General features: G+C 46.7%; 1 protein-coding gene and 1 non-coding gene across 4 annotated transcripts in view; one reads left to right on the forward strand and one right to left on the reverse strand.

The window, feature by feature from the left end:
• The window catches only part of SLC39A11 (solute carrier family 39 member 11), a 286,459-nt gene that overhangs the window by 111,560 nt on the left and 155,486 nt on the right, over positions 1-19,413 (reverse strand). For all 3 annotated transcript variants that reach the window (XM_066236012.1, XM_066236011.1, XM_066236013.1), the window contains exon 6: positions 5,454-5,624. In XM_066236012.1, the coding sequence (XP_066092109.1) occupies positions 5,454-5,624 (171 nt within the window). The remainder of the gene's footprint in view (positions 1-5,453; positions 5,625-19,413) is intronic.
• LOC136309755 (U6 spliceosomal RNA) lies at positions 18,562-18,670 on the forward strand. Its single transcript, XR_010726404.1, has one exon. It is a non-coding gene; the product is annotated as a U6 spliceosomal RNA (small nuclear RNA).

Consider the following 19,413-nt stretch of genomic DNA (forward strand, 5'->3'; position numbering starts at 1 on the left):
CCAACAAGATTATCTCAGGCATAAAGAAATATTTCCATACGCACTCTTCTGTGTATGTTAGGGATTGAGGTATTGAAGTGGTTAGATGACAGAGGTCTCCCCAAAAATATTTTTATCTGACTGCACGAATCATAAATATTCATTACAGAAACATTAGAGTTATAAATCTCACAAAAACATGAAGAAAATAGAAATCAGCCATAATCCCATAATCCTAGGAATAACCAACCACTATTAATATTTTAGTGTGTGAATGTGTGGAATTTTGTTTTCTGAAACAAAATCACCTCTGGTTAAAACCTCAAGCATTTCATTGGGAGGAAATGCAGTCTATTAGAAGCTGTTCAGGAAGACAAGTCAAATAATTAAAATCAACTGCTGTGCTGTCCCAGGGACAGAGGCGATGACCCCAGCTCTCTCTCTGTCATGGCAACACACAGCAACGTGAGCTGAGCTCCTGACTCTAAGGACAGAATATTGAGAAGCGGGCCCATCCAGCCTCGTCTATGACCTTTGCAAATAATTTCAAACACAAAGGGAAGCCCACCATACCGTGGAGATTCATGGAAGTCAAACGCCATCCCTCAGCCCACCTGGTGGCCAAGGTAAAGGAACCGGGACACCTGCCTCTTGAATGACCTGTCCCCTCCTAGAGTGGCGGTTAGGGGACCAGATGCACCAGTCAGTGCAGGTGCTCGAATACCTATTGCTCTTCACTATGAATGGTAACCTGGGACCCCCAAAAAAGATGGCAAGGAGCCCATCTCCCAGGGGAAACAAACCTGTTTAAATAACTTCCATATCATGACAGAGCAAAGCACAGGACACAGCGAGGTGTCACAGGGGAAGGAGCAGTTAACAGTTTTAAATCAATGAAATTAATAATGGACTCTCTGTGTTATTTTTCACCATATCACCCAATGCCGAGGCTGCAAGGAACCACAGGGGCGACTTCGCATGCCCCTTCCCTAAACCTTCAAACAGAGCTGAGTTTGAATGAATTACCTCTCGAGTCCCCTTAAGTTCTAATGTAAGTATCTCATGTACAAAGCAATGGGTAGTGCCCTGTGGAGACCATAAGCTACTCATGAAGAGAGATTAGTGGGAACTTGATTGCTACTTGATTTTTAATTCTGCTCAGATACAGAAAAAGGGGCTTTTTTTCCTCGGGCCCAGGAATCTCTGGAAGGCCCAGAGCCCCCGAGTCTGGAATCTCCTGCATGCAAAGCACTTTAAGAGACCCTGTGTTCAGTCTAGGGTCACTGCCATAAGAAAAAAAGTGTCGTTTCCTTGGGACAGCACTTTCCAAAGGGCTCGTGCGCACCAGCCCACTGCCACCAGGCAGGACCGTGGAATGAGGAGGGTGCAGGCACTGCCACCCTCAAAAGCACTTGCATTCACCCAGGTGCCAGCAGGGCTCGCAGCCACTTGCCTGCATCAGTCATGACCATTTCTTCCTGAAACATACACAGGGCTTGCACAGCGACATGTATGTTTCTCTAAAGTGGGGGTTCTTTCCTGCTCTAGAGCTGTGAACAGAGAGTCTCCATGAGGTTTACGAACACCCAAAACTGCCTGCAAACGACAGTGGGACGGGAGGGGCCACAGTTCCGATCAGCTCAAGAACTGCGAGCCTCAGAAGACTAAGGATGCATCTGTCCTTGTACACAGGAATTAAATATGAACCAGGTGCCATGCATGTGTGCACATGCCATGTGTGCGCTCCCACAGCCAGAAACCTCCAGGAGGCAGGACACTCACTAACAGGATTTCCTTTTTACTTCCACATTAAAAAAAAATTTTTTTTTTTAAACTAAAATGTCATACCCAGGACTTATAAAACTGAACCAGCCAAGACAAAAAATCTTCACACACAAAAAAATCAATTATCCATTTAGTCCCTGTGAAAAGTCTATCTGAAAACCCGGAGTCTCAGGGAATGTCAAAGCTCTAGTTAAATATTTAATAAACTCTGAAGGATGATGGTAAAGAAGAGACCTTTTCAAAGCTAAGCTGGCGACAGACAAGCTCTTGGAACAGTTCTCATCAAAGGGGGTGAAGCTGCCCGTGGAAACTGGGTGAGGGAACTTCCCTCACGTTGAACCTGGATGCCCAAGACTCCAGGAAGGAGCCCCAGTGGGGTCTCCAGAGACTCGTCTATTTTGATCCGTGGTGATTTTATCCAGCGTCATGAGCTGGAGAAGCATTTATGTGCCAGTGATTCACAAATGTATCCCTCCAGTCCCCAACTCCAAACTGACACACCCAACTGCCTTGTCCGTGTCTCCTCTCAAATGTCTAACAGCAGCCAAACCCCAGAGTCTAAACTGCATTCCTGATGGTCCCCCTTAAACCTACTCCAGCTGCGAATGCCCCCTTCTCAGCTGACGGCAGCTCCATCTTTGCAGCTAGCTGGTCAGCCCTGAAACCTCAGGATCCTTCAATCTTTCACACTCCATGTCAAATCCATCAGCAAATCCTGCTGGCTCCACCTTCAACAGACACCAGGAAGGAAGGCCTCCCCCCCACCTCCAGCACAACCGCCCGGTCTAGCCACCTGCTCCACCTGGATTCCTGCAGTGGCTTCCTCAAAGGTCTCCCTCCTAAGTACGGTCTGACTTCAGGGAACAACTCCTTCTGAGCACATGGAAATACAGTGGGCTAGCAGCAGCTGTGATATGAGAAGGAGTCCGCTGCTATGAAATCTGGATCCTAGAACACTTCCACTCTGCAGGGACACAGAGTCCCCACTCAAGCCAGTAGAGTTCTCTCGTTTGGCTCTAGACCCACTGGACATCTCTTTATTCTTTTTCAACTGGTTAAAGAAGGGGTCCTGATTGGCAAAAAGACAACGTAAGTAACTTCTCTAATGATTAGCTTTGAACAGGTGGAAAAAGATCGTAGAGGCTTTTGAGTTGCCCTCTGTAATGCCCTTGGTCTTCCAATGAGCTCTTTAAGATACTGGGGGTAAGAGTGACCAGACCACCCACCAGGGCAAATACACTGTGGTCAGCTCTGTGCTGACCCCATAAGACTTCATCTCAAGACATACTCAACAGCAAGTTCTAGACAACCAACCACAAGAGTTTACTTATCACCCAAAGAGCAAAGGTCAGAGGGAGTCAAGAAACAGAGGCTGCGGAAACAGTTGGGCAAACTAGCCTGTGTGACCACATGACAGACATTTCTAGGATCAGAGCAGATAGAATAGAGAAAAGTGCTCCTTGTCTAGAAGAAGATGAAAAAAAGTGATTGCGCAACATGGGTAGGTTCAATGTACACACTGGAATTCATAACATATTGCCATTTTCATTCTTTAAAGATAAGCAAGAAAACCCAGTCTTCCACTTCCAGGCAAAAGAATATCAAGTTTGCCCCCGAGGAACAGACTTGGTTTGGCCATGGCCTTGGCTTCCACAGGATGGAGCCAGGAGATATCAGATGACATCCCTAACAGCTTCAGAGAGAAGTGCAGGCCTCTGGCCAGCTCTGCCCACTCAAGTCATTGCTCCTGTAATAGGATCGCAGGTTGACATTATAAACTCGACAAAGACTTAGGTAATATATCACCCATGGACAGTCCCTGAGTTTATTGCTCCAACTCCAGTTCCAAAACAACCAAAGATGGATCAGAATATTTTAAGAACTCAAGACTGAGGAGGTCACAACTGGAAAGAGAATGGGAGTACTGCCAATGCTAGTAACAGCTACCATTTTTCAAAGGCTCATAGAGCCCAACTACTGTACCAAACATATAAACGTATATATATGCCTGCATATCTAGCATCCTGTTCATACATATATAGCATATACATATACAGTGGTCCCTCATCTGTCGCGGGGGTTAGGTTCCAGGACCCCCAACGACAGGCGAAAATCCGTGAAGTAGCGACCTTATATTTATTTTATTATTTATATATATTTTAAGGCTTTATAAACCCTCCCCACACTCTTATAAACCTTTCACACACTGTTATTATTCACCTTTCCCACACTCTTATAAACACTTCCTATGCTCTTAAACACTTTCTATACTCTTAAACCTATGTAATTTTAACAACATAAAATTCTATATGGGTACTCACCAGTGAATACTAATGTAAATACTAATATGTTTTAATTAATATTTTTTATATTGCTTTCAATTTTTTAGGCTAGAAAATGCTAATTTTATCACAAAAATTATTAAAATAATAAATATATAAAAATATCTATATACCGCAAAATCCCGCGATATAGTGAAAAACCCATGTTACAAAATTAGACATATATAATTTAAAAATCCGTGATACAGTGCGACCACAAAAAGTGAATCACAATATGGCGAGGAAAAGTCATTTATCATCTATATAGCACCTTATTTAATTGCCAAAAATAAAAGTAGTTTATTTTGTAAAGAATATGCCACTTACCTCAGTAGCTGCATTCTCCCCATTTCACAGATGAGAAAACCAAGTGAACCCCAAGTAACCTGGCAAGACTTCCCAGCAAGTAAGTAGTAGAGGTGGAATTCTAGAAAGTAACCCAAGGAAGGGGTTCCCCAAATTTGTTTTTTATTAATACTATTCTTTTTTATTTCTATCTGTGTTTTCTAGTTACACTAAATAAAACATATTATTTCCTGAAATAGAACACCAATAAATTTGTTTCCAACTAAAATAAATCCAAAGACACCAAACAAATTCCTCCAAAACGCTACATAGGAAGGACTGGTAAGAACAGTTCAGAAAGACGTCGGCACAGAGAAAGCAGGAGAGACAAATGGCAATTTAAACTGCAATGAACTCAGTACTTTTTTTAAGTGAGAGGAGGGGAAATAGAGACAGACTCCTAAGTGCACCCCAACCTGGCCATCCCCGTCTGGAGCCTATGCTCGAAACAACTGAGCTATCCTCAGCGCCCGGGGCCAACGCTCAAACCAGTCGAGCCACTGGCTGCGAGAGAGAAAGAGGGAGAGAAGGGAGAGAGGGAGGGGGAGGGAAGCAGATGCTCGCTTCTCATGTGTGCCCTGACTGGGGATTGACCCCGGACGTCCACACACCAGGCTGACACTGTATCTACTGAGCCATCCTGCCAGGACCTAAACTCAGTATTTTAAAAGAGCCTTCAGAGGAACCAGAGACATCCCAAGTTTATGAAAGACTCATTCCATGGCAGCCAGGCTACCAGTCATGAAGTTACACTCCAAATGACTTGGTATTGAATATGTAAAGAAAGGAACGTACTCTTTGATGGAAACAGGAGTGAAGTTGTTTGAAGTGACTGGAATGGGACATTTCAACATATAATGATCAATCCAGAAGAAGTAACCCCCAAAAGAATGTCAAGAAACACTGGCACTTCCTCCCCACACCCTTTGGAAAAGGATAGCATCACAATTGCCCAGCCCCCCTTTCCAGCCAGGCAACTGAGCTGGCAGTGAGGTCACCTTCGGGCAGGTGGCAGGACCGCACCTGGGATGTTGTGGATGGTGATGGCCAGGATGAGCAGCACGATCCTCCTCCAGCTGCTGCCACTGGGCGGGGCCTGGTGCCCTTGAGGAGGTGCGGGGACAGCTGGGCCCTCTGGAAGGCCGGTGGCCACCGTCCTCTTCCTCTGGTACGCCTCGCCATTCTCACTCTTGTCTGAGCAAAAAGAGAGGGACGGAAAGAGAGAGTATTTAAACACAAGCAAATACTTTGCACTTGGACAAGCAGCAGCAGGCAGAAGCTACTCCTCACTTCCTGATGGACCATGGATCCTTCTGGGTGCTCCTTCCTTTCTTCATCCCTTCGCTCGTTCATTCATTCGTTTCTTCATTCATTCATTCAGCAGTCACTGAATAGGCATTCAGCACCCAATATAAAGACAGTGAAAAGGTAAGAAAGGAAGAAAATAGGGTATGTTAGCAATGCCTATTCTAGAGATGCAATGCCGAGGAGTGACCAGAAGCACAGACTCTGGGACCAGACTGGTGGCCGAGAAGCTGTTTAATCTCTTTGTGCCTCAGTTTCCCGATTCACAAGGTGGGAGAACAGTCCCTGTTTCATAAGGCTGCTGTGAGAATTCAATGAGGGGCTGCGGGAAAATGCTTAGACGGTCCTCAGCGCTGAGTGTGTGCACTGTGGCGGTTGTCACCTGCCCTCCTCCCCACAGCACCACTATCACATGTGTCTCAGCTCTGCCGGTCACACTGACTCACGGGAACTGATGCAAATGCCAGGCTCAGCCAGTCAGATTCTCCCCGTGGACAGGGGACAGGGTATTGGCATGGGGAAGGACCCTGGGACTCAAATGTGGGTTCTGAACCCGAAAGGTGCCACAATAGAAGGGCAGCCATGATGCACCGTGCCCGAATGGAACAAGGAAGTGGCTTGGCAGACAGACAGAGGATGCAGATACTCACAGACAAGTCGAGATGGGAAATCACATAACCAGAGACAGACAGAAAAATGGCAGCCTGGGTGCTGTAGGACTTTCTGACCCTCATGCTGACAACAGTACCCTCCCTTGAGTTTCATACACTAACCCTCCTTTTAAAGAGTCCCTCTGGGCATATAGTTAAAGGATATCATTTCTCAGGGCCAGAGTATCCCAAATATTCCCCTGGCCTCCTAGGTCATTTGTTTATTCCTAATGGAGGTAAAATGCCTAGATTAATGAGGGTGAGGCTGAACATCCAGGCTGGGGTTCACGGCACGGGTGGATTGTGGGAGAAGCCTCCCAGGGTAGAGTGTCTTTGGCGAATTGTAAACACATGGGGGCACAAACGGGGGGAAAAAAAGTCTTTCTATCATGTGTGAGCTTGAGAACACACAAAACATAACTCAAAGGTCACCAGAACATGTCCTCAGGATACCAACCATGAGCAGGGTGACCATGCATCCCAGTTGGGCTCGCTATCACGGGGTGATTAGTGCCCCTTTCACTATCAGATGCGTCCTGGTCTGGAGGATGGGTCAGGTGGCTCCCCAGGCTGGGGACACCATGTAAGCTGTATGGATCCCCTGCCCACAGGGCGACACTGCTCACTGAAGTCAGTGGTCATCACCCTGAAGGGCAGGAGGCAGTCTCTGTGTCTCCACTTCTCTTCTCTATTCCCAAATTTTCTACAAGCAAAAAGATTTCTCACCTCTAAGCTGACAGCTGCAGGAAAATTTCCCAAAGTCCAATTAAGAGACAAGGGGCAACTCTGGGGATTTCTTCCTCCTTGACCACGCTCCTTATTGTAGCCCAAGGCAAGGGCGGGTTATCCCACCCTCTCGAGTGCTTCAGGAAAGACCAGAATCTCAGTCTATAACCTTGACCACATCCCTGATGCCCTTTTCGGATGAACCTGCCTAAGTGAAATACTGTTTCATACAACTCACAAAAATTAGGGGATCAAGGAATGTGCGGATACTCCAGTACTTTTAGCCTTTTCTATAGTACATTTTCACCAATGAAATAAGTTGGCTTTGCATCTCATTTGCATAATTGAACAACTTTCTTTGACATACTTTTCTGATGTTCTGGTTTAATTTAAAAAATCAAAAATTTTTTTTCACTTTATACTCATTTTGAAATATCCCCTAATTTTTGTGAGCAGTACACATTTCAAAAACAGGAAAAGAAAAAACACTTCTGAAAATCACTTTGTGTTTGTTTCCTCAAATCAAGCCACTAGGGCAAGTGTCCCTCACATCAGCTGACTCAGTTCTGTTAGAGAGAAGTGGCTGGCCGTCTGTTGATCTTCTGAGAGGTGGGTCTGCCAGCCCTCCCATGGTAAGCAGCCTCAACCCACTAAACCGGCCCTGGAGGAGAATATAGCTGTCTCAGCTGGGCAGCAACCCCTCTAGACACTAACACTCACTGCAGGGCATCACCTTTCTTGCCTCAGGCATCACACAGCTTTCATGCATGTCTACATGTGTGTGTGTATCTATACAATTCAGGCTGACAACGTCTAGTAACTCAGGCTGCCAGGCCCGGATGGTAAATTGAACTTAGTAGCTGTGATGTCAAGCCCATGAATGCCAAAGACATGAGCAGAGCAGAACAAAGTATTGTGTGGCACCAAGTGCACCGTGGCCAAGGCTCGCAGATGTCCCCGGACCAGCCGGGGGACACCACTGACTCTGTGGGCCTCCTCCAAGCATGCAGGCCTGCCCTGGACGCTCTCCTGTGAGAGTTGATAAGAGGGGAAAAACACAACCCTAACCTCAAACTCTTCCATCTAGGATTTTATAGTTTAAAGGATGACAGATAGGGAAGACAAGAATAAATTCCTTTAACTCGGAGTAGCGGTGTGGCACGGCCTCTAAACACCAAGGCTGTACTTATCCCAGTTCGTGACGCATGCAGACGGGTCATGCTCGGGACCTCCAGCACAGAGGCCCAGAAAGCAACCGAGATGGGGCACCACCAGCAAGTTCCAGCACCGTGCATGGGTTCACAGGACCGTCGAGAAGCAGAAAGAGTCACAAACCAAAGTAAGGAAGCTGGCTTCACCTTGGGTTCCAAGGTATGAGCGCCGATGTTGACGCCTTCTCCAGAGGGGCGTGGGAGGCTGTGCACACCTGACAATTGCATAAGCCACCTCCACAACAAGGAAAGATTCATCCGAAGAAACCATGACAGAGAGCACAGAGACATCCAGAGCAATAAATCTTCTTGCCTCCCCTGGATAAGACTGATTAAACCACCACACACCCTCAGGTAAAATGCCCCCTCCCCTTAGAGCTTGACCCCCCTCCCCTGCTAAGTCAAAAGTCCTGAGGGCTCCTGATCAGTGTTACCTAAACCATTTTGGATCAGCTACTGCTTTTGGAAGCTACGTCTAATAACTCAGAACAGAGCAAAAATAAAATTTTACTTTTTCTTCTCTCCAGAAAAAAAATTAAAAAGAGAGTGAGAGAGAGAGAGAGAGAGACACTGACAAGATGATTTGAAAACAATTTTTGAATCTTTATGGATTCAAGGACCTCAAAGGCCATGTTAACCTTCGCATAAACCTGTGGGCTGAGTCCCACCAGAACACAGGATGTTTGCTGTCCGTGGGATGAGGCCAAATTTAACAGGTCTCCCAGGAATGCCACAGCACTAATTAACATATCACCAGCCACGAGAGCTTTAAAAACACCCCCAAGACTCACTGGAGATGATTTTGTTGAATTGGTACAAATAGGCAGAGCCTCAGCTGCTAAGTGCCGGAAATGTCAAATCCATGGAAAAACACCTTCTCAGGAAGTTAAACCCATTACAAAACAGAAAACAAAGAGCGGCTGGTGATATACGTTCACTGTGCACCACGTGTGCGCCAGCAAAACCAAAAGGCTGACCAAAAGCCGGGAGAGAGGAGGGTCTAGCAGGCGTCCCCAAACTGTGGCCCCCTGAGGCCATTTATCTGCCCCCCCCCCCCGCACGTCCGGAAGGGGCACCTCTTTCATTGGTGGTCAGTGAGAGGAGCACTGTATGTGGCAGCCCTCCAACAGTCTGAGGGACAGTGAACTGACCCCCTGTGTAAAAAGTTTGGGGACCCCTGGTACAGACTAACGTTTTTCCTTCTTGTTTTCTAGAGAATCAGAATAATTTGGGGGAAGAAATACAATCATCCACATGGGTGTGACCACATTTGCTAAGAACTTGGTTCTGTTTCTCTGACCATTTATGGCATGAGTTCCTTTTATATAACTTACGCTGAATTTGAACATGATAAATTAACCACCCAACGTCAGTCAGCATGAACGTTGGCCAGTAGAGGAACCAAGGCCCAGGAGGCCCTTGACAGTCACATGGGAAGTTAAGGAAGAGCCAGGGAGGTTCTCCTGGTCTTGGTGGAGGACCCTTCAGCCTGGAGACATCTAAAACTAAAGCCTAAGACTGCCTCTAAACCTATCCACAGAGCTCCTACTGTTTCCTTTTGGTAAAGCTATAAGCATAAGCACATTAAGGACCATTGCCCAAAGATAAAATGTTCCCAGTCTCCCAAATGCAGCAGCTGTCTTTGCTTCTACCCCGTGTTCAGTTCATGTATGTTGATGTTTTGCATAATTGCAGTCAGTGTACATGGTGATGGGAATAGATGCTGGATTGCACAGCTGCAGACAAATGCTGTCTCTGTGCCTCAGTGCCACTGTGGTAGAATGAGTGTAATAATAACATTGACTTAGTAAGGTTATTATGAGAACTGAAATATAGATAAAGCACTCAGCACAGTGCCTGGCACATGGAAACCATAATCAAAGCTAGTTGTAACTATTGATTATGTTTTTTACTGTACAGTTTCATATTCAAAATGATAGAAAAATTTTCTAGATTTCTGAGCCTCTCTGACTCTAGTTTTTTATTTTATTTTATTTTATTGTATTTTTCTGTAGTTGGAAACGGGGAGGCAGTCAGACTCCCACATGCGCCCGACCGGAATCCACCCGGCATGCCCACCAGGGGGCGATGCTCTGCCCATCTGGGGCGTCGCTCTGTTGCAACCAGAGCCATTCTAGTGCCTGAGGCAGAGGCCATAGGGCCACCCCCAGAGCCCGGGTGAACTTTGCTCCAATGGAGCCTCAGCTGTGGGAGGGGAAGAGAGAGTCAGAGAGGAAGGAGAGGGGGAGAGGTGGAGAAGCAGATGGGCGCCTCTCCTGTGTGCCCTGGTCGGGAATCGAACCCAGGACTCCCGCATGCCAGGCCGACGCTCTACCACTGAGCCAACCGGCCAGGGCCTCTGACTCCAGTTTTTAATAGCTGAAGGGCATTTTGCTTATTTCTAAACCTGTCCATTGCAAAACCATTTCCTTTTTATTCAAGTTTGAATGGTCCCTCTTTTATAGATGGTAAAACACACAATGCCTAGCTCTTGACACATGGGGGTAATACTCTTTCTGCTCCCTCCCACCCACAATGGACACCCACCCTGGGGACAAAGTTCCTGCCTTAACTTCATGCACTAAATCTTTGTTTTATGGCTTCACAATTCAGATCCAGCACTGAAACATGTAAGAGGGGCTGAGCTACAGCAGGAAACAGCATAGCACGTGAGAGAAAGTCCCTATTGAGGACTGGGGGAATCTGCAATGATTCTTAAATGTTTCACAAGCTTGCCTATAACTAATTGTGGCCCAATTAGTTTAGGTTTCCCAAAATGGAACCCTAGAGGGGCTGTATCACATGTGTATTTTACAAATGCAAATGCAGGTATATGCATCTGAAAATGAACAAGAGGCAATTCCCTTCCTTTGCTCCCTTCCCAACCTCCCACTGGTATATCTTCCAAGTAATGTTAGCTTCAATTTCCTTCAAACCCCCCCCCCAAAAAAGGAGGGGCATCAGTTGAAATGATGAGCTAAACAGAGTAAATTAATTCTTGGCTTTTGCTCTTCAGGGGGTCCTGGTGGTTTAAAGGAGACAAAGAGCTTTCAAAGGCGGGATTTGGACTCACAACATTTTTGCAGTAAATGCCCTCGTTAGAAACCACCGGGCACTGGAGACCTGACAACTGTCAGGGACCGGGAAGGTGGGAGTGCTGGAGACTGGCAATGTAATTCAGCCTGTGGTTTAACAAGAGACAGGGAAAGAGGGAAGGGAAGTAATGCCCATGCCTCTTCATGAAGAAATTCCTTCTTCGCTCCTCTGAGCCTTCAACGGCTACACACTCAGAGATGTCCTTAGATCCTCTGGGAGCCCTCTGAACTGCCAACACACAGGCTGCAAATGTGAGGTCCTGGCATGGAACCAACAGCAGAGCATTCATGTAAACTCTCCTATCAGCTTAATAGTTTTAATGGGCGCGAGAGGTCGAGGGAGGTTCTGGCCAGCCAGCCCGTCCATCTTGCCTTTGGGCAAGTGTCCGAAATGAAACACTCCTGCCAGTAAAATCATCTCTGATTATAAAGATGTAGAATGTGTCCTGAAGCAACCCTGGAAAACCTCAGAGTATGCAGGAGAAGATATGAAGCACCCGCAATCACATCACTCAAAACAAACAGTGGAGTTCAGGGAGTTTCATGTTACGGAGATACATCATGCGGCGACAGGCTTCTGTTCCCGCTAAACACCACACAAGTGCAGCCCCCAGATGATGGATCACCCTTCCAAGGACTTCAAATAATACAAGTTATTATTTACATCATCTTGACCGTTGGGCGTTTAGGCCATTTCTATTTTTTTTTTTTTTTCTGTAAAGGTCACTGCAGAACCTCTAGCCGATATGAACAGCAGATATTTGGACAGTTCCCAGAAGTTGAACTCTAGATCCAAGGGGCCCGGTGCATCTGTCTACATAACTTCTAGAAAGGCCGTGCCATTTGTACTCCCGTCAGCCGAATGTGCAAGGTCTCTGCAGGCTGCTCCTTAGTCAGCCTGGTCATTCTCATGTGAAGATAAATGTTTTCATTTACAGGGGACATGCTATCTCCCATCACTGGTATTTCTCTGACCACAAGTCAAGGTGAGTATTTTCCATAGTTCAGGCTTACTGTCTTTCCTCATTTGTGAGAGGCCCTCTATCCCAGTGAGGCTTTAAGTAATGATAATGGGATTAGCTAACTCCTTACAAACATGGGCAATTTTCCTGTGATCCACTTCTGCCAGTGATAATGAGGCCCAGTGGGGAGCCACAGGCATGACCCCCGCCTGACAGCTGTGTCGACCTGGACAAGCTGGACTTTCAGTCTCCAGTTTTAAATTCCTTTCTGAGATTCCTCGAGACAACAGACTGCCTTTCCTTTAAAAAAAAAAACAAAAACGGGTTACCTGCTCTCTGCATGCCACTTACTTCTCCTCCCTATAACTATCCACAAACATCACCATCCATCATCCTCAGCCACAGCCACACGCGAATCAGAGGGCCGCCTGCTGCCTATGTAAGGGGGCTGATTCGATGCCCTTGTCATTTTTGTCCGTACCTAGTTCCTGTGCACTGAAAGCAATCTACACCTTTCCTTTGCTGCTTATGAATAAGCAGTTGCTTAGTGACCACACTGACTCAAACAGGCCTGCATAACTGGTAAAGATGAAATGCACATCAGGAGAAGAAGAGATGGGTTCACTATTAGCTAAAGATTTCTCATCCAGGAAGCAAACCACCCACTTACACGGTGTTCCACCCACATATCTAAGGAAGTTAATACTGTCTATTCTCTGCCAAAATTTCCAAGATCAAAATGTTCACCTCCCAGGTTAGCTCTTCCAGTTTACAGGCACACAAAAAAATTTTTTTTATCCGTATGAATTCACTCCCGATTAGCTGATTTTGGTCCAAGAATAAATCCCCAGTGGGTTCTAGAGCTGTGTCTATAGTTCTCCTTAGCTCACCTTGCACGTGTGTTCAACACAAACACCATGTTGGGAAAGACACCATCGTATCTTGTTGGAGGGCGGAGGTCCACCAGCAAAAAAATGATGTTTACTTCAAAAGAGCCCAACACCCTTGCTTTAAAAAAGGGCATTCTGAAGAACACTGATGCTTAGAAGAACTGTGCAGAGCACTCAACCTCTCCCACAAAGATGGGAGCTCTCCGCTGAACAGACATGCTCTAAATGACCAGGAAACATCCCAGAGAACAACGCCCACTTCAGGGCTCTGTCCAGTGGCGAATGTTAACTTATCTGCCACTTGGCTCACTTCCCTCTTTGAGGAAGTGCTGTTCTGCTATCTTCTCTGACTCTGAGAATAAAAATTAATTGCCTGGACCACTATATGCTCGAACACTGGATAATCACTGGGGACAACAAAAAAAGAAAAAGATAAGCACACGCCTGAGGGTTAGGTTTTGCTTTCTGTCTCTGTCACAAGAAGGGAAGAAGCTGGGACTTTATTGGATGCAAAGGAGAGTTTGAGTCCAGGCCCAGAGTCAGTAGGAGAATTTATCCAGGGCAGTCCACAGGGGTGGGCCAACTCATTCATCAGAAGGGTACTCAGGGGGTCATGGAACACACCTAGGAGGCCACAGAACTCATCATGAAACCCAAACACAGTTGAGGGAGACAAGACTTCCTGCTCTACCGATAAAATGCCACCTCATCACCCTTGGGGCCACATCTCTATCCCGACACTGGAAGCCAAATGTCCCAGATTAGGTCACTGAATGGTGGCCACTCCTGCTGGAACCACTGCCCCTTTTGCTATCAGATCCATCTGGTCAGGACATGGTTGCCCATAGCTGCAGGAGAGGCTGGGAATCCAACCTCTATCTCAAAAGGCAGGCTCTGCCTTCCACCAAACTCCCAAAGTTAGGGAAAAGGTGAGTTCCAAACATGGTCAAGAGATCTGGGGGCTAAGCAGCTAGAGGGGGAGAAGGAGGGAGAGAGAAAAGGAAGGAAAGAACAGGAGAAGCTACTATGGGGAAGCTTTATTCATGTCCTCAGACATCCATGTCTTCACTGTCTTCAACTCTACATTAACTTGCACCAGATTTCCCTCTCCCTTTAGAAAGACAATTAAGGGAATGAAATCCATGACAAAGAATTCTCAGGCCAACTCCATCTTCCATTTCCTGTGTGGAACTTGAGGAAAGTCCCACCCTCTAAGAGTCTGGTTTCTTCCAACTGTAAGTAAGCTGAATTAGGTAGGCTTTTAGGGCCTCTTCCAGCACTAACACTCTATGCCTCTAGAGACAGCCCTGGACATAGGCAGCCTAAATGATCACTCATCCCCGGTGAAGAGGAGAGAATGGCTAATTCCAGTGCCGGGGTTTACAAAACTCTCTAAGAAAGTCCCCAAGGTGAGCTTCAGGGAACAGCACATTTCAATGATTCACAGAACAAGAAACATCCACTAAGTGGGGAACAAATTCATTAGCCCAGAGTAATCAACATCTCTTTGTGCCCTAAAGTAAAGGTACCATGTTCCCTTAAAATGTATTAAAATATTTTCTGACAATTATAAAAATTTGCACACATTACAAGAAAAGGAGAAAACATTAATTAGCACAAAGAAAAACTGAAAATCATTCGCCACCAGAGGCCGCCGCCTTCAAAAAATCCTGATAATCTTTTTTATCTGGATACTGTGCATATAGATGAACACACACACATACAATATACAATTCTTCCATTTGATTACACTGTTTTGAAAACGACCTTAAATAGCAATAAAGCATGAATATAGTCCACCTTTTACATAGTCTCCGGATCAATGCTTCTCTACTCGACTTCCATGAGCTAAAGACGGGCACAATGCAGAATTTCTAGTAGCCAGAGAACTAAAACTACACACTCAAGCCTTTTTCCTGTTAGAAAAAAAAAAAAGAAGATATTTATTGTCCAAATCATTTCAAGGTCAGGCACAATCGGTTACCTTCTGGGCCACTAGCGAGCTCTAGTGTTTGTAATAATAAAAGCTAGCTGGACAGAATTATAAATCACCAATTAAAAATTGGCCAAATGTTGGTGGAACTTAAAAGGGCTGACATTCCTTGCGCGAAGATTTCTGTGACAGAAGCGCTACCTTTGTGAGCCGCTTCTCAGCTCTCCCTTCTTTGGACTCAGTTTAAAGGCTGCATGGGGAAGTCTCAGCCCCTCAGCCTTGCCTAGATCTCTGCAAGAGCCCTGTAACTCCAAAGTAACTAGCCAAGTTCAGGTGACTGTTTGTTCTGGAGACTTCACCCCTCTTGACAGAACAAAATAGACAGCTGAGGGCAAAGAGGACTTCAACTTGGCCTGTCTTCTCACCCGAGGCTCGCTGCCCATACTAGTTCCTCACAATGGTCTCCTGACCGTGAAATCTGGCCTGACGAACCACTCTGCCCGTGAAAGCAGTCAAATCTTCTTGATCTGGCCAGTCCTGGTCCTCAGTCACCCACACTTCAATCCTGTCCAATGGCCTATCCAGACAGCAAGTTCAGGGCGGGAGGACCCTGGAGGAGCCTGGGAAAGAGGCGCTGGGTGCATATGGGTACAGGTCACCCTGTCTGCTTCCCCTTCCTTCCCAAAGGTACACCCTTTCTCACCAAGACTCAAAGCTCCGTGACACTGATCACATCCCAGAAAATCACATAAAGAATAATAACAAGGGCCTGACCAGGCTGTGGCGCAGTGGATAGAGCGTTGGGCTGGGATGCAGAAGGACCCAGGTTCGAGACCCCAGGGTTGCCAGCTTGAGTGTGGGCTCATCTGGCTTGAGCAAAAGGCTCACTAGTATGGACCCAAGGTCACTGGCTCGAGCAGGCTCAGTCTGCTGAAGACCCGCGGTCATGGCACATATGAGAAAGCAATCAATGAACAACTATGGTATTGCAACGAAAAACTGATGATTGATGCTTCTCATCTCTCTTCGTTCCTGTCTGTCTCTCCCTATCTATCCCTCTCTGACTCACTCTCTGTCCCTGTAAATAAATAAATAAATAAATAAATAAATAAATAAATAAAATTTTAAAAAAGAATAATAACAAGGGACTCTTTGTGGAGTTGCATCTCAACAGATGAGCTTACTAACCAGGAAGAAAGTCCAGTACATAATGCAAGTGGTGGGGGCAATGGCCCAGCGCCCCTCGAGAATCTTCTGGGGGAGAGGATGTCGAGTCTGCCACAGGGAGCCTGCTCCGGGGACAGCACCCATATTCCTCCAAGTAGAGACAAGCCCCTGTGTCAGCCTACCCTAAAAAGCTAGAAAGGTGAGGTCACCTAAAGGCTCTAAGGCACATTCATGGGTTAGGCGGGCTCATTGCCAATCAGCAGAGGGCTTATAGGTAAGGCTCCATTAACATATCATTGAGATGCAAATAACTTACACATTATGTAAGTACAGCTAAATATTAGCCTCTAAATGTTTGTTTTCTTAATTAGCTAAACATTTCCCCAGCAACATGCTCACACTATGAATCTGTTCAAGAAACAGCCAGAGTGCAAAGGTAAACTTCAGCACAGCCAGCCACCCTACAAGAAAAAACAACTCTGCGAGAATCCGGTCCCCAGTGATGAAGAAAAACTACCCTCCCAACCTGGGTGCTCTCCACGAAAAAGAGCATAAGCCACGTCACAGATCAGGAGTTCCAACAATGAACTTGTGTTGCATCAGAAAAATACAAAATTAAAAAAAATAATAAATAAATAAAGGTGAACGAGTGTCTAGTACATCTAATTCATCCTGTATTTAAATCCAAAAGAGCAGGAGGTCCGTGGTGGAGGAAGGAAAATTAGATGGTAAGCTTAGGTGCAGAATTTCTAAGTACAGCAAAATCTCAATTCTCTGGGTTGGTAGCGTAGAATCACGCCTTGTCTGGAAAGGGAATGCTTTTTTTTTTTCATTTTTCTGAAGCTGGAAACAGGGAGAGACAGTCAGACAGACTCCCGCATGCGCCCGACCGGGATCCACCCGGCACGCCCACCATGGGGCGATGCTCTGCCCATCCTGGGCGTCGCCATGTTGCGACCAGAGCCACTCTAGCGCCTGGGGCAGAGGCCACAGAGCCATCCCCAGAGCCCGGGCCATCTTTGCTCCAATGGAGCCTTGGCTGCGGGAGGGGAAGAGAGAGACAGAGAGGAAAGCGCGGCGGAGGGGTGGAGAAGCAAATGGGCGCTTCTCCTGTGTGCCCTGGCCGGGAATTGAACCTGGGTCCTCCGCACGCTAGGCCGACGCTCTACCGCTGAGCCAACCGGCCAGGGCAAAACACCACTCTTTACTCCCTAGTCTGACCATAAACACAGGTAAGAAGGGAAATGTCTAGTAAGAAAATCAATTTCTGGAAACTAGTCAGCCCACCAGAATGCAGCTCCTGGAAAGGGAAACACACCTCTTTCTCTACCATTCTTGGTTAAGATCTGGGGGCCACCACATCTTTGTGCAACAGATCGAGAGGCACATGATGGGCAGATAGATGCCCAGCCGCCCTGGAGAGAGCTGCACGTGAACCCCAGGGCAGGGGCTGGGGGCTGAACTCCGGAGCCCTCTGCTCTCCAAGTTGGAAGCATTGTCAGAAAAGAGACTGACAGGCCAAGGCAACTGTCCTGATCTGAGGCAGCTTGGAGCCAGCCGAGCGAAGAACAGAACTGGTTCTGAGAGAGTGGGAATAAAAGAAATGGGAAATTAAATGATGTGAGACTTATCAGCGGAATCAGCGTGGAGATGAAGGAGGCCCGGCCTGGTGCAATGATAAGATTTAATGGGGCAGAGCAGAAACGTCTGCCAGGCAGGGAACACACTTTCGCATACAGCTCCTACTCAGACAGCGACCACCGAGGACACAGGAGAAATGGCTCGGTTCCTGGTGGGAAAACAAATGGCCCCCATTCGGGGAAGGGGGAAGATGTGGCTGGTGAGAGTTCTGCATCTCTCAGCTTCAGCAGAAAGCAGACACACTTTGCCGAAAGCGAGGGCTTCAGGAGGCATGACCCTCTGAGTGACTTTCCGATGGTTACTGACCTTTAATGTGGAAAAGGACCACAGACAGAGCTGGCAGACAGGGCGGCAGTTATCCTCACCCTGACTGCAGCGCCTATCACCCCAAAGAGGCAGGGGGCCCAGGTCAGGCAAGTGTGCGGGGAGCGGTCCGTGAACGGCGGGTGGCAGAGGACCTCACTAACTGAGCCCAGGCCAAGGTTAGAGTTTCATGGCGGTGTTTAAACTTGAGCAAGCAAAAATGAATGAATGAATGAAGTGTAGAATCTGGGCTCATTTCGGCAGCACACATACTGAAATTGGAAAGACACACAGAGAAGATCAGCATGGCCCCTGTGCAACGACGACACCCGAAGTGGTAAAGTGTTCCCTAGTTTTGAAATAGAAAGCCACTCATCAATGGGCATAAAATTTCAGTTCAGCAAGATCAGTAAGCTCTAGAGATCTGCTGTATAACATTGTGCCAATGATCAACAATAATGTACTGTACAGTTAAACGCTTGTTAAGAGGTGTAAAGCCAGTAGCCACGGCCACCATCACAGCCGCTTGGCCCACGCAGGTTCGCATTTGATTCGGACAGACAGTAATGAAACAACGGAGCCAAGAACTGGTGGGCCATTACCTTTAATCCTATCTTGCACCTGGTGGGCAAGGAATATACACAGTGGGAAACCACTTCCCTTTCCATTCAGGGCTCCCAAAGCCACTGACTCATCCGAGTTTCCTAGAATCAAAGGTTTCTAGCTCACCAGCCTTATTCACCTCGGTTCCCCATCTCCTTCTCTCTGCACAAACTTGGTTTCTCCTTCAGCACTCTGCCATCTTGGCTGCCTCTCCTCTGCAATGCTGATGGCAGATCTGAGTGAGAGAGCCCCGGATCTGCCTTATTTTATAGTGTAGAAATTAAAGCCTTTAAGCCAATATACAAATAAGGAAGTCTCTGATACAAAGCCACTTATCTGAGGCATAAATAGGATTCCTCATAAGAGTGCACCACCTCCTATCAGGCAACAGTCAAGGATGTGGGAAAAGCTTAGTTTTGAGAAGATCTTAGTATTAAAAGGGTGGAAAAGGCTTAGTCTTAAAACTAAGCCTTAGGCTATAAGGACCTTGCCAGCTT

Source organism: Saccopteryx bilineata, chromosome 6 (genome assembly GCF_036850765.1).
Source record: "Saccopteryx bilineata isolate mSacBil1 chromosome 6, mSacBil1_pri_phased_curated, whole genome shotgun sequence".
In the NCBI taxonomy this organism is placed as follows: domain Eukaryota; kingdom Metazoa; phylum Chordata; class Mammalia; order Chiroptera; family Emballonuridae; genus Saccopteryx; species Saccopteryx bilineata.